At 35.1% G+C, this 14682-nt stretch overlaps 2 protein-coding genes across 2 annotated transcripts in view; one reads left to right on the forward strand and one right to left on the reverse strand.

The window, feature by feature from the left end:
* The window catches only part of HELRODRAFT_194721 (hypothetical protein), a gene marked incomplete at its 5' end in the record, with an annotated part of 13067 nt that extends 8086 nt beyond the window's left edge, over positions 1-4981 (forward strand). Inside the window, 9 exons of the mRNA XM_009033640.1 lie at positions 175-549; positions 846-950; positions 1065-1282; positions 1474-1644; positions 1900-2092; positions 2375-2759; positions 3163-3280; positions 4646-4912; positions 4933-4981. Of these exons, the coding sequence (XP_009031888.1) occupies positions 175-549; positions 846-950; positions 1065-1282; positions 1474-1644; positions 1900-2092; positions 2375-2587 (1275 nt within the window). The 3' untranslated portion in view covers positions 2588-2759; positions 3163-3280; positions 4646-4912; positions 4933-4981. The remainder of the gene's footprint in view (positions 1-174; positions 550-845; positions 951-1064; positions 1283-1473; positions 1645-1899; positions 2093-2374; positions 2760-3162; positions 3281-4645; positions 4913-4932) is intronic.
* Positions 4982-5569: 588 nt separating this feature from the next.
* Positions 5570-14682, reverse strand: HELRODRAFT_116663 (hypothetical protein; the record flags this gene model as incomplete). Its single annotated transcript, XM_009033641.1, has 15 exons — positions 5570-5614; positions 5931-6044; positions 6414-6543; positions 6907-6969; positions 7052-7184; positions 7622-7699; positions 7884-7955; positions 11185-11224; positions 11430-11565; positions 11789-11844; positions 12072-12174; positions 13403-13463; positions 13919-14064; positions 14293-14385; positions 14597-14682. 15 exons carry the CDS (start codon positions 14680-14682, stop codon positions 5570-5572), a joined length of 1356 nt encoding a protein of 451 aa, XP_009031889.1.

Consider the following 14682-nt stretch of genomic DNA (forward strand, 5'->3'; position numbering starts at 1 on the left):
TCGTAGCCTAACTCATTTCTTGTCTTTACTCTTATCCAATCAATCCAATCAAACGCATCTGTATAGTTCAATTTCTGAAACGCAATAGCACCAAAAACACTCGAAACACTTCACCAAATAATGTTTCCTTAAATCCTAAACCCCCACAAATCAGTAAATAAACTTCACACACAGGCAGGGTCGGCCAGCATGCTGACCATCGGCCTCTCCTCAAACGATTCAACCCTACAAAAACCCACTAAAGAGCAAATTCCAAACAACAGCGACAGAAGTAGGAGCAGCAACAACAGCAGTAGCACCATCATTAAGCCTAACAACACCATTAACACTAACAACAATAGTAGCAGTAGTAGCCAAAAGTTATACACGGCAGCAGAGTATATAGAAGAGCAAGACGATTATGACGTCATCTATGAAAGAAATAAAACGCTGGGTATGATGTCAAGAGACTTGCTCAGTCCAGAGCCCTACGCCATCGTCCTGCGAGATGTTACCAAGTGGTATGGACGGTTTTTAGCTGTCGATGGCTTGAGCATTGCCATAGAAAGAGTGAGTGACATTTTTCTCCTTCCTTTCGAATTTGGAACTTTACTAAATAAAATGTTGCTTCACTTTTAATTGCTTTTATTATCAATATTATAATATATTATTATAATATATATATATAATTATTGCCCTGATAGATAAAGACACCTAGTCTTGTTTATTATTATTCTAAATTATATAATAATTATAATACAGTTTATTGTAGTAAAATTATTGGTATTTTTGGTTTTTTACCACGAATGTACCTCAAAAAAACACTCTACAATACATCTTTTTTCGTTTTATATTCCCTACCACAGGGCGAATGTTTTGGTCTGCTGGGGGTAAATGGGGCTGGAAAGACGACGACCTTCAAGATGATGACCGGCGGTCTGCAATGCAGTAGTGGAGATATATACATCAAGGTTGTTTTTGTTCATTTTTATTTGTGTTGTTGTTGTTGTTGTCGTTGTTACTATTAACCAACTATAATTATTACTCTTATTATTATCATCATACTTATTACTTTTATTTTTAAGGGGTTGAACATCAGACAGCACCCGAAAGAGGCACAATCGTTAATAGGTTACTGCCCTCAGTTCGACGCCCTCATAGACCAGATGACGGTCTCGGAGACATTGGAATTGTTTGGGAAGTTAAGAGGCATCAGAGGTCAAGAGTTGAAAGCCATTGTCGATGACCTTATTGATACGCTGGTGTTGAGGAAACACGCGAGTAAACAGGCTGGAACTTTGAGGTTTGTCCTACTTCAATCAATTCACCTATATCTCGTTGATGTTTCGGTTCAATTTCGTAACGATCAACTACTTATAAATTACCTCTGCAAAATTTCACAATGACAAACGAGACGTAAACTAAATAATTCTCGCTCGTTTAATCGATGCGAAACGAAATTTCTCAACTGTCTCCTAACCACACCACTCACAGCGGGGGTAACAAAAGAAAATTAGGAGTAGGGATAGCCCTGATCGGAAACCCGCCAATCGTATTCCTTGACGAGCCGACAACTGGAATGGACCCCGTAGCCAGAAAAAAGTTGTGGAATGTTCTGGCGGCTGTCAGGCAGCACGGGACCACTATTGTCCTCACGTCCCACAGGTTTCTGCGTTTGTAGGTTTATAACGAGACGGACGAATAACCGACAATTATATACAATTTATAACGATACGAAATGAATTTTTGATGATTCTATACCCACAATTTATAGCGATGTGAGATTGAGACGGACGATTGGTAAATGTGTACAATTATAACGATACGATACGAATGTTTGATGATTCTGTACAATTTAAGACGATACCGAAAGCGTATTAAACGATAATTTTAGTTTTAAATTATTAAAAACATTTTTAGCATGGAAGAATGCGAAGCCCTATGCACCAGAATCGCAATAATGGTGAATGGTCGGTTCAAATGTCTGGGCAGTGGTCAGCACTTGAAATCGAAATTTGGTGGTGGTTATACGGTGGTTATAAAACTGAAACCAAACAAAAAGCAAGAAGTATTGGAGTACTATACCAGATGTCTTATGCTATTTATTGACAAGGTGGCCGTTTTGTAGTAACTTTCAATCATTTCCAAATATTTAAAACTATAAACTCTTTAATGAATATTTTTGAAATATTCTTGTAAAAAGTTCATTTCAACGTGGATGGTTCATCTGTAAGTTTTGTTTATCGAAAATTAGGCAACTATTTCTGTTTACTGACATTTACGCACACATTTAAACTCTTAAAAATAAACTTTAAAAATCCAATTTACTCAAATTCATCTACATCCTATAAAAAAAAACCAAAAACGTAAAACTAACTCATCCTCCAAAAAACAGGTTTTTCCGGAAAACATCCTGAAAGACCGACACGAATCCTTACTGCACTACCAAATCGACAAACCGAACTTAACATGGGCGCGAGTTTTTGAAGTTTTAGAAAAGGCGCGGGAACCATTCCAAATTGAAGATTACTCTGTCGGGCAGACGACTTTAGAGCAGCTTTTCATCAACTTCGCCAAATCCCAAAGAGTAATTTATAGAGATAATTAGTACGAATGCTTCTATTTATAGCAAATTATCATAAATTATGACAATTATTATTATTATAACAATTAAAACGTTTGTAACAGTGTCTGTGATATATATATTTTTATCGACAAATACTTTATATTTAATTTTAATTATATTCATTTGACAACAATAATGGTAATAATAATTATAGTTAATAATAATAACAACAACAACAACACACGTTTAGACGGCATTTTCCCCGAGATCGGGGGTTGCCGTTTGGCTACCTATGATGAAACCGAAATACCCCTCGACACCATCCACATCTGTCACTCGCCTCAGTATCACGCAACCCCGCTGTCCTTCTCCACCTGCTCTCTCCATCCCAATCGCGGACGACCCCTTCCTACCACTCCTTCAACCTCGAACTCCAACGCTCGCCTAATCCCGACCCTTTCATCCCTTCTCAACACATGTCCATACCACCGCAATCTCAATCTCCTTATCAATGTCACAATGTCCTCATTCAGTCCCATCATTGACATCAGCTCTGTACTACTCCTCCTATCCTTCACTTTAACCCTGCAGTACACTTTCCTCTTTAACACTTTCAGTTAATAATAATAACAACAACAACAATTATAATTATTTATTATTATCACTGTTATTATATTCATGATGACTGAAAATGCCCCAAAAATTCGCTACAATAACATTCCAAACATTAAACATCTCAGCTTATGAATGATGACACCATATTATATATATATATATATATATATATATATATATATATATATATATATATATATATATATGTTGGTAATAGACCATAATTTTTACAATATTCTATAAATTCTACCGAATGTTTGGCGTTCATATGTTTGTAGTTCGTTTTTTCGATTTTTCTCACTAAAGTTTTTTCGGTGAACGTTTAGTTTATTAAAATTCAAAATAAACTTATTTTTCGAATTCATGCTGCAAATAAGGCCATATTTCGATTCCGAATGAATCATCGTCAGTGCTCCTTGCTGTATATATAGGAAAATATTGACTTTGTCAAGATTAACTTTGACGTTGTAAAAATTAACTTTGGTGTTGTGAAATTGAACTTTGATGCGAATTAGGTGTCAGGTTTCTTAATTGGCTGGACATCTTCTTTGGTCTCCTTTTCTTCATCGATAGCATCATATTCTTCTTTGTCACTATTTACGATGCTAGTTTTTATTACTTCTTTATTGTTGGTACTAGGAAGGTTATTGCTGTGTAGTAATTGGTTTTTAACAATCTTTTCAATAGAGTAAGTCTTATATCCATTGTTTACAAGCAGGTTAGTGACTCTCTTTAATTCAGCGTCGCGATTTTCAATATCGGAAGAGTGTGTGAATGCCCGGTTCACAAATGATTTTATTGTGCTGCCTTTAAATTGTTCAGTGCATTCACTTTGTCCATTCAAACAAATTCCTGTATTCGTTTCTTTGACATAGACCGCGGTTTTGAATCGTTCTTCGCCACGGGTGACCAACACATCGAGGAAAGGTAAACGTTGTTCCTTTTCACTTTCAATGGTAAATCCAAGTTTTGATTTGTTTAAGGTACCAAGAAGTTGGGTGATTTGTTCAGGATCGTTATAGGAGACAAAGATATCATCCACGTATCTGGCATAGATATTTGGTTTTAAACTTGCATTGTTTTTGAATGTTTCATTCTCCAGCTGTCCTAGGTAAAAACTGGCAAATAGGACGCCAAGGGGGGAACCCATAGCGACACCATCGATTTGCTTGTAAAGTTTGCCTGTGGGGCTGTGGAATGGTGCTTCAGTAGTGCAAATTTGAAGAAGGGACTTCAGTTGTGCTTTCGCTATGTTCACGTTTACCACTCAGATATGGTTCCATTGAACATACCGAAAGCACTGACGATGATTCATTCGGAATCGAAATATGGCCTTATTTGAAGCATGAATTCAAAAAATAAGTTTATTTTGAATTTTAATAAACTAAACGTTCACCAAAAAACTTTAGTGAGAAAAATCGAAAAAACGAACTACAAACATATTAACGCCAAACATTCGGTAGAATTTATAGAATATTGTAAAAATATATATATATATATATAATTAGTAGCTGTCCCAGTAAAAGTAGTAGCAGTAAGTAGTGTTAATATAGGTTCAAAGCAGAAATATTGTATGGAGTTATGAAAAAAGCTAAATATACAAACTACAGCATTTAAACAAAACAAAACAAAAATCAATCAATCAATCAACCATTCAACCAACCAACCAATCACTCACTCACTCAATCAATCACTTATTCACTCACTCAATCAATCAATCAGTCAACCAAATCAATCAGTCAATCAATCAACCAACCAATCAATCAATCAACCATTATAATTAAAATTATAGCCATTCAAAATAAACAGTGTACAGAGCATAGTTAGTTAAATTTGTGAGTGCGTATGGAAAGAAAGAAAGGAGTGAACGACAATGGAAGAATGAATTAAAAAAACATTTTATCGGATGAATGAGTGAATGATTGAATGAATAAAAATTAATGAATGAACGAGTGAACGAAAAAAAAACAACTTATCAGAAATACTGTGTGCAGGTGAACCAAATTTTTTAACCAAACAAGTGAACGTGTTGAACGAACGAATGAGAAAAGAATGAAGGAATAAATGAATGAACGGATAGATGAATGAATGAATGAGCGGACGGGTGAATGAATGAATTAATGAATGAAAGAACGACAGAACAAAAGTATGGATAAACTAACGAACACGCAAACGTTTTAATAAATACTTGAATGAAAGAATGAAAAATGAATGAATGAACGAATGAATTATAGAAGAAATGAAAGAACGAAACAAAGAACGAACGAAAACTAAAAAAAAGTACAGCGTGTAGCGTGTTTTTCACATCGAAAAAAATTAAGGACAGACGGATGGATGAATGAATGAATGAATGAATGAATGAATGAATGAATGAATGAATGAACGAATGAATGAAAATGTCCAGACTCCTCACAACTGTTCCAAATCAACGTGTCTTATCTCCGGGTGTTTTTTCTATTGACATTTGAAAATATTATTCTCCAATTTAATATAACTCAAAATAATAATAATAATAAATAATATTAAACATAAATGATAATAATAAATATAAATAATAATGATAAATAATACTGATAATAATAAAAAATAATAATAAAAAATAATAATAAAAAATAATAATAATAATAAATAATAACAATAACAATAACTACAATCACAGTGAGATGTACAATATCACGACAATAAAAATAATAATGACATCGACATTAATAATTATAAATAATTATAAAATAAACAAATATATAAATAATTAAATAATGGAGAAATTAACTTTCAAATTCTTCTCAATGCGATCGACAGCCCCGCCCAGCGTATCGACGATGTTCTCACCGTGCCTCAACATGAAGGTCTCGGCGTCTTCAACTGATTGGATGGCTTTTATGTCCTGATTGGTTGGTTGGTTGGTTGATTGATTGGTTGGCTGATTGACTGATTGGTTGATTAATTGGTTGATAATTGGTTGATTGATTGGTTGGTTGGCAATTGGTTGATTGATTGGTTGGTTTATTGGTTGGTTGATTGATTAGTTAGTTTGTTACTGGTTGACTGATTGATTGATTGAATAAGTAGCCGGCTGATTAGTTGATTGACTGATTACAAGTACAAACATACAAACAATCATAAAAACACAAAGACATCTAGACATAGAAGACCCCCAGACACACCAACAGTCATGTCATACAGACAAACACTCGGACAGACAGCCACCCAGACATACAGACACCCAGACAGACAGACAGACGCCTAGACAGACCTGCAGTAACTTCTCCATGTCGATATCCTCAAGGTAGTACCTGGTGACCTCCTTCCCATCGAAATCTACCTCGGCCTTGAACCTCACAAACTTCCCGCCTGCCTCTGTTGCCTTCACGTCAATCAAAGTTCTGCAGTTGGTTGGTTGGTTGGTGGATTGAATGTTTGTGTGTGTGAATGAATGAATAAATGAATGAATGAATGAATAAATGGATGAATGAATGGATGGATGAATGAATGAATGAATGAATTAATTAATTAATTGGTAAGCGAATATTTAATGGACGAGTGAAGACGTAATTGAGAGAATGATCGATTGAATGAACAATAAAGAGTGAATAACTGAAAGTTTATTGACGAAATGAATAAAATAACGAACAGATGAATGAACGAATGAATGAACAGATGGAAAACGAATGAATGAACAGATGGAAAACGAATGAATGAAAACATAAATGGAAGAATGAATGAGAGAACGAAGAAAACCCACCGACCTAATCATTCGATCACTTTCTAACTCTTTCACCAATGCCTGCCTCCTCTCAGCTGGAATCGACCTGCCAATCATAATTCACAATACGGGAAACAATTTCAAATTTCAACCAATCAGAGCCAGCCAAAAATTTAAACTTTACCCACTTTCCAACGAGAGCTGCGGTATTGGTGTAGATAATGAAGGAAGCCACGCCCCCAAGCAGCGTGCCAATGAGGAGAGAGCCAATGGCGTCTGCTAAATAGTGTCCTGTGATCTGAGTTATGCTGATGCACGTGCCTGAATGAGTGAGTGAGTGAGTGAGTGAGTGAGTGAGTGAGTGAGTGAGTGAGTGAGTGAGTGAGTGAGTGAGTGAGTGAGTGAAGGAATTAACATTTCTAGACGAATGAATGAAGAAAAATATAAATAAAAATGAAAGATGACCAATTGTCTTTGTGAATCATTGTAAACGAAAAAAAAATCTATTAATAGACGACCAATCATCTTTCTTTATTTAATCCAATCAGACAAAACTTCACCCTATCAACCAATTCAAAAATTCCAAACCCAACCAATGAAAAGATTCAAATAACCACAGAAACAAATTCATATCTAACCAACCAATCAGAAAAAAGATAGAAACCCAATCAACCAATCAAAACAGCTCGAAACTCAATCAGCCAATCAGAAAAAAGATAGAAACCCAATCAACCAATCAGAGAGAAGACCCTACCCACCAGCGATGATGATGCCAAGTACTGCAGCTGAATCCTCAAGTAGCACGACATTCGTAGTTGGGTCGATACTTCTCGTTACTTGCCAGGATAAATTTTAAAACAAATTATGATAATTATTATGAATAAATATCTCTCTCCCTCTCTCTCTTTCTCTCTCTTGATGATTAAACTTAAGACGAATCAACAACAACAACAAACAACAACAACAACGGCTTCGTTTAATAATAATTTTTACTAAAACAAATGGCACGAAACGACAGACTGTATTCAGGTAGCGGCACTTTAGCCTTCTCGCTGCCATGTTTCAACTCTCTCAGGGCAACCACCAAGGTCCCTAATCGTCCGGGAATAATAATTACAATAATAATAATAATAAATAATGATAATAAATTATTAATAAATTATTATTATAATGAATTATAATAAATTATTAATAAATCATAGGTGCCAACTTAGGGGGGGGGGGGGGGCAAAGCACTTTTTGCCCCCTCAATATTTTTTCAGTGGGGCAAAGTATCGTTTTGCCCCCCCCCAATAATTTTGACTTGAAAATTCAGTTTTCAAAAACGTTTCATTTTTATTTTTAATCAAAATTCGTGTTTATTTACAGTAAACTTTTTTTGAGCGTTAGTCTTAAATAAGTAAAGCGTTCAATCAATAGCCAACTTTTAAACAATTTTTTGCAGCGTTTCGTCGTGTTCCATAGCAACAAAATGTTAAAATCGATTTAAATTTAAAATTGTCATCACGTTGTTTCGTACGCTTTTATTTGTTAACCGGTAAAAGTAAGTGTTTTTAATAAAATTTAATTAAAAAGCTTTATATAAATATAAACTGCATTAAATTAAGTTGAATGAATTTGATTGAATTTATTTCCTAAATTTTATTTTATTAGAACAAGTTTGAAAAAATAAAAATGGATAAGTTTTTGATAAAACTGCCAGCCAAAACATCCGGGACTGGAACGGTTTCAGAAGACTCAATTATCCAAGAAAACACCACAGTAGCGGATACAGATTTAATAGTAGAAGGCACATCCACTACTGTTACCTCTGGTAGATTTACGACTACAATTACAAAACGTCGTTTTGTTCCAACTTGGACCAATAACTTTCCCTGGATTCTGTATGATTCAGCAAAAGATATTGTTCTTTGTTCCACGTGTCGAGAAATATTTTTCACAATGGGTCTGCCGTTTTCTTCTAAAAAAGAAACCGCTTTCATTTAAACGGGTTTTAATAATTGGAAGAAGGGGTTGGAAAAATTTAAATTGCACGAAAGATCACAATGCCACAATGAAGCCGTATTTAAATCTCATACCATGAAGTTATCAGTTAACGTTGTTGCACAGGTGATTATATAGTTTAATTTGTATTTGACATGACAGGTTATCCTAAAATGTAAACACTTTTTATTATAATTACTGATTTCTGAGCAGAAAAAAAGAGTTATTGAATAATCGAAAGTGCCTGAAAAAGATTTTTTCTTCTCTGTTGTTCTTAGCGTCACAAGGTCTTGCAATACGTGGTCACGATGATGACGCAAGTAATTTTGTAAATTTACTTAAGTTAAGAGGTGAAGATTCTGAGGAACTGCAATTGTGGCTAAAATCTGAATCATATACTTGGTGTAGCCATGGTATACAAAACGAAATTCTTGATCTTTTGAGCCATACTCTTCTTAGGTAAATAATTTCATTAGTTAAAATAGCGGGTTTTTATGCTATTATATGTGATGAGACGGCAGATATATCTCGCAAGGAGCAATTTGCTTTTTGTCTAAAATTTACAAAGAATCCATTAGAAGCAGAAGAGATGTTTGTCGGGTTTTACGGAGTGGAATCTACAACCTCAGCTGCTTTGTATTCGGTGATCAAAGATGTTCTTCTCAGATTTAATTTACCACTGTCTAACTGTAGAGGACAGTGTTATGACGGTGCTAGAAACATGGCTGAAGACAAACGTGGTGTTCAAGCTAGAATTCTTGAGGACAAAGCATTATTTATTTATTGTTTGGCTCATTCATTAAATTTGGTAGCTCAGGACGCAATCAAAAATTTTCCTATTTGCAGGGATGCATTAAATATGGTTAAAGACATCATCAACTTTATAAGGGACTCGCCTAAACGATTGACTATATTTCACAATTTAAAATCTGATGTTTGTACAGGCCTCCGACCTCTTTGTCCAACCCGATGGACAGTCAAATATGTCTCTCTGTCGTTTCTTTTATCAAACTACTCAAAATTAATAGATTTCTTTACCGATACGGCTGAAAATGATTCATCAGATTCTGGTGCAAAGCTTCCGGATTTTTACGGCTGATGGAAAAGTTCGATTTTTATTTTACTTTGATAATGTTAACAAAATTATTTGGATACATAGATACGGTTAACACAACGTTACAAAAAAAATCCTTGCAATTTGAAGAAGCGCATCGGATGATTGCAACATTAAAAGCCAGTCTCAGTTTTTGCCAAAAATATTTTTCTGAATTTTGGCAGAAAGTAATTTCTGATAAACCTGCCGAGGTAGAACAAGGGGAACTTAGACAGCAGAGAAAACGAAAAATTCCAAAACGATTCGAAACTAATGATTTGCCAGAACCACAAAATAATCTTTCTCTTAAGGAGATATATCAATCGCAATATGTGGAGATTATTGATGCGATTTTAAAAGCACTGGATACGAGATTTGAGATCAAATCATTCAAATTCATTTTGGAAATCGAGCAGTTTTTGCTAGGTGACGATACAAACAAATCTAAGATTCTCAAATTTTATGAAGAGGACATAGATCCAGACCACTTGATTGTGCAACGAGAGATGCTGCTGCAAATTTTAAAAGAAGCAGATCAATCCCTTGAAAGTATAAACGATATCATCAATTATTTGAAAAAGCAGTCACATCTAATTGAACTTCTTTCGGAATTAGTCAAGTTTTTAAACATTTTTGTGACCATTCCTACGACTTCCGCCACCGCTGAACGATCATTCTCTGGGCTGAGAAGGTTAAAAACATATCTAAAATCGACAATGGGACAAAAACGACTCAATTCTGTATCTCTTCTTCATTTTCACAAAGATGTGGCAAACGAAATGGACTTGGATTCAATTATTAACGAATTTATTCAAAGAAATGATCAGAGAAAAAGTACTTTTTATATGTAAATATGTTTAAGTATGATTCTTAGAAAAACACTCAATTTTTACAAATACTATTGTGAATAAAATTAATAGAAAGAAGTAACATTTTGCTTTTTGGATTTATAAACAATATGCGTTTATAGGATTCCAAATTTTCAGATTTCTTGTAGTTTTATTAAATTTTAAAATTTTGCAATCTTTATGCCGTTTTGTCGAATTGCGGTTTTGATGATAAATTTTTAAATTAATAATTTCACACAATGTTCCTTGTATAATTGTAAATTTATTGAAGAATGGTACGCAAACTAAATTATTATAGAAAAGTTTGCAAACGTATTCTTAAATTATTTTGCCCCCCAATAATTTGATAAAGTTGGCGCCTCTGATAATAATAATAAATTATAATAATTTTTACCACCTCCCTCCAGTAAAAATGAGCCGCCCAGAGTTCGAAGGGCCTGTTCAAATGTTCAATTGTGATTAGTCGGTTGGTCGGTTGGTTGGTTGATTGGTTGGTCGGTTCAAACAGTTAGTGAAAATAATCAATCAACCAACCAACCAACCAACCAACCAGCCAACCAGCCAGCCAACCAGCCAGCCAGCCAACCAACCAACCAACCAATCAATCAATCAATCAATCAATCAATCAATCAATCAATCAACCCAATAAAGAGAGGAGGGCTCAGCGGGGTCAATGAGCCCTGTGATGCCGTGGTAGAAGGACAGGCCGGCCCCCACGCAAAAGATACCCACCCCACTGATCAACGAGGATACGTTTCGAAATTTGGCCCATCCGTAACTAGTCATGATAATGATATCGATGATGATGATGATGGTGGTGGCGGTGATGATGATGATGATGATGGTTGTGGCGGTGATGATGATTATCATATTAGTGGTGATGATGATGATCAACCAGACAAACCAGTCGTTCAACCAGCCAAACCAACCAATCAACCATCCGACCGACCAATCAGTCAACCAATTAGCCAATCGATTAGAATGACGTCACAACAACTAACGGATGATTGACATCCGGTTCTTTGAGAGACTGCCGAATGCCAACGGCCAGAATGATCTAGAAAGATTTAAAAACAAAACAACAACGACAACAAAAACAAGAAAAATGAAACAGTAACAATGAATACGCGTGAATCAACACACACACACACACCACACACACACAAACACACAGATTACACATAACAGATTGGGATCTTTTTGCATTTGAACACGGTTACCACGAGAGCAGCGCCAGGCGCTTTAACCATTACACCAGCACTATTAATATTATTTATTTATTACCTGGTTGATTGTGTCAGCCATTGAGTGGACGAGCTCTGCAAACATGCTGTGAGAACCTGTGTGCATCCATGCAACCAACTTCATCAAGCAGTTTAGCGCGTTGCTGGTGGTGGTGGTGATGGTGTTGATGACGATGATGATGATGTTGATGATGATGACGATGATGTTGATGATGATGTTGATGATAATGAGGATCAATCAATCAATCAATCAATCAATTAGCTTATAAAGCGCTATTTCCGCGATGTTCAACAGCGCTCCTCAATGAATTTTGAAAACAGATGGGTCTTGAGATCCGCTCTGAACTTCGCAAGTGATGGAGAAATAGTTAGAGAAGTAGGTAGAGAGTTCCAGAGAAAAGGACCAGAAAAAGCAAAAGCAGATTTGGCAAAAGAGTGTTTAACACGAGTTAAGAAAAAGCGAGAAGAAGAAGACGATCGTAAACCGGGGCGTTTAGGTTCAATTAATATATCTGATAAGTACTTAGGAAATAATTTAGATTGAGACTTATACATGAACGTGCAAATTTTAAAAATTATTCTATATTTTATAGGTAGCCAGTGCAAGAGAAGAGAGAGACATAGTAGAATCAAAGATAAAACCTAGACTACGAAACTTATGAGAGACATCAAGAGTTTTAGAATCAGGTAAGATAATAGGAGGAATAGTAATTAAGTGTTTAGATTTATTAAAACAAATTAATTCAAACTTAGAAGGATTAAGTTTAAGACACATAGAATCAGACCAAGCGATAATCGAAGAAAGACATAGAGATAAATTATGAAGAACACTATTGAGATTAGATGGAGGAAAAGAAGTATAAATATAAGAATCATCAGCATATAGTTGACTAGAGAAAGAAAAGTTATTAATAATACGAGGTAGTTCAGAAGTATAGAGTATAAATAGAAGAGGGCCAAGGATAGAACCCTGAGGTACCCCGAAAGTAAGAGTAGAGGAGTTAGAAGTAGAATTATTGAGAACAACAGAAGAAAAACGATTACAGAGATAAGAAGAAAACCAAGATAGACAAGAATCAGTAATATTAAAAGAAAGATACAGCAGTCTCAAGGAGGATGATGGTGATGACGATGATGATGAGGATGCGGATGATGATGATGGTGGTGATGGCTATGGTGATATTGGTGACGATAATGATGGTGATTGTAATGATGGTGATGTTGACGATGATGGTGAGAATGTCACCAACAAAAAACAAACATACAAAGAACAAACAAACAAAGAAAGAACAAACAAGCAAACAAACAACAAACAAACAAACAAAAAACAAACGAAAAAAGAACAAACAAACAAAGAACAAACAAACAAACAAAGACAGAACAACAACAACAAACCATCCGACCGCAGTGAGAACAACTTTTGACGAAGGAACTTTCAGAAATTCTGACTCTTGCTGTCGGCAATAATAATCATAATAATCATCGACCCCGTCATCATCATCATCATCGTCATCATCGTCATCGTTGTAACCTCGGATGATGATGATGATGTTTGGTGAAGAGGTTTAAAGATGTACGGTTTCTCGAAAGCTGTTGTCGGCGGGTTTTTCAAGTAATGGTCGCGTCTGTATGAGTAGAGTTCTTGTGATAGGGAAAACGCTCCTGAATGAGTGATTGAATGAATGATTGAATGATTGATTGATTTATTGAATGATTGAATAAATGAATGATTGAATAAATGAATGATAGAATAAATGATTGAATGAATGATTGATTGAATGAATGAATGATTGACTGAATGATTGATTGAATGAATGAATGATTGACTGAATGATTGAATGAATGAATGAATGATTGACTGAATGAATGAATGAATGAATGATTGACTGAATGAATGAATGAATGATTGACTGAATGAATGAATGAATGATTGACGGAAGAGATACAAACGCCTTCTGGCTCTATCTTGTCTCTTCTTCAAGAAATCCTTCTGTAGTGTGAGGTTCTCTAAACTCCCCCACTTGTCGATTGCTCTAAACGGTAGAAGAAATCTTTTTCGTCCATTCATTCATTCATTCATTCATTCATTCATTCATTCATTCATTCATTCATTCATTCGTTCATTCATTCGTTCAATTATTCATACATACGGCCAGCCAGCCAGCCAGCCAAAAAATATACTAACCTATAAAATTAACAAACAAACCAACCAACCAACCAGCCAATCAATCAACCAATCAGCAACCAATGAATCAGATGACCTCTTCTCAAGGTCAACCCTCTTAAACACGGTGATGTTGTCCCTTTCGGGGTACGGACTCCTCCTTGTGTACTTGGGCAGAGAATCGAGTTCACTGGGGCAGAATATAATTCATCATAGTTACGAATAATTTACTACAACTACAAAGAATAATAACAATAATTAACATACATACATACATATAAACATATATACATACATACATACACAGATAAGCATACATACATACACACATTCACATATACATACATACTCATAATCTATAAATACATGCATACATACCACATAAACACACACACACACACCTGGATTCTAGTAGGAACTCATTCATAGCTCTAGACATTGGTATGAATATATTTTCCGTGTAAACTTTTGAGAAGTCTGTCTTCAT

Source organism: Helobdella robusta (genome assembly GCF_000326865.2).
Source record: "Helobdella robusta unplaced genomic scaffold HELROscaffold_95, whole genome shotgun sequence".
In the NCBI taxonomy this organism is placed as follows: domain Eukaryota; kingdom Metazoa; phylum Annelida; class Clitellata; order Rhynchobdellida; family Glossiphoniidae; genus Helobdella; species Helobdella robusta.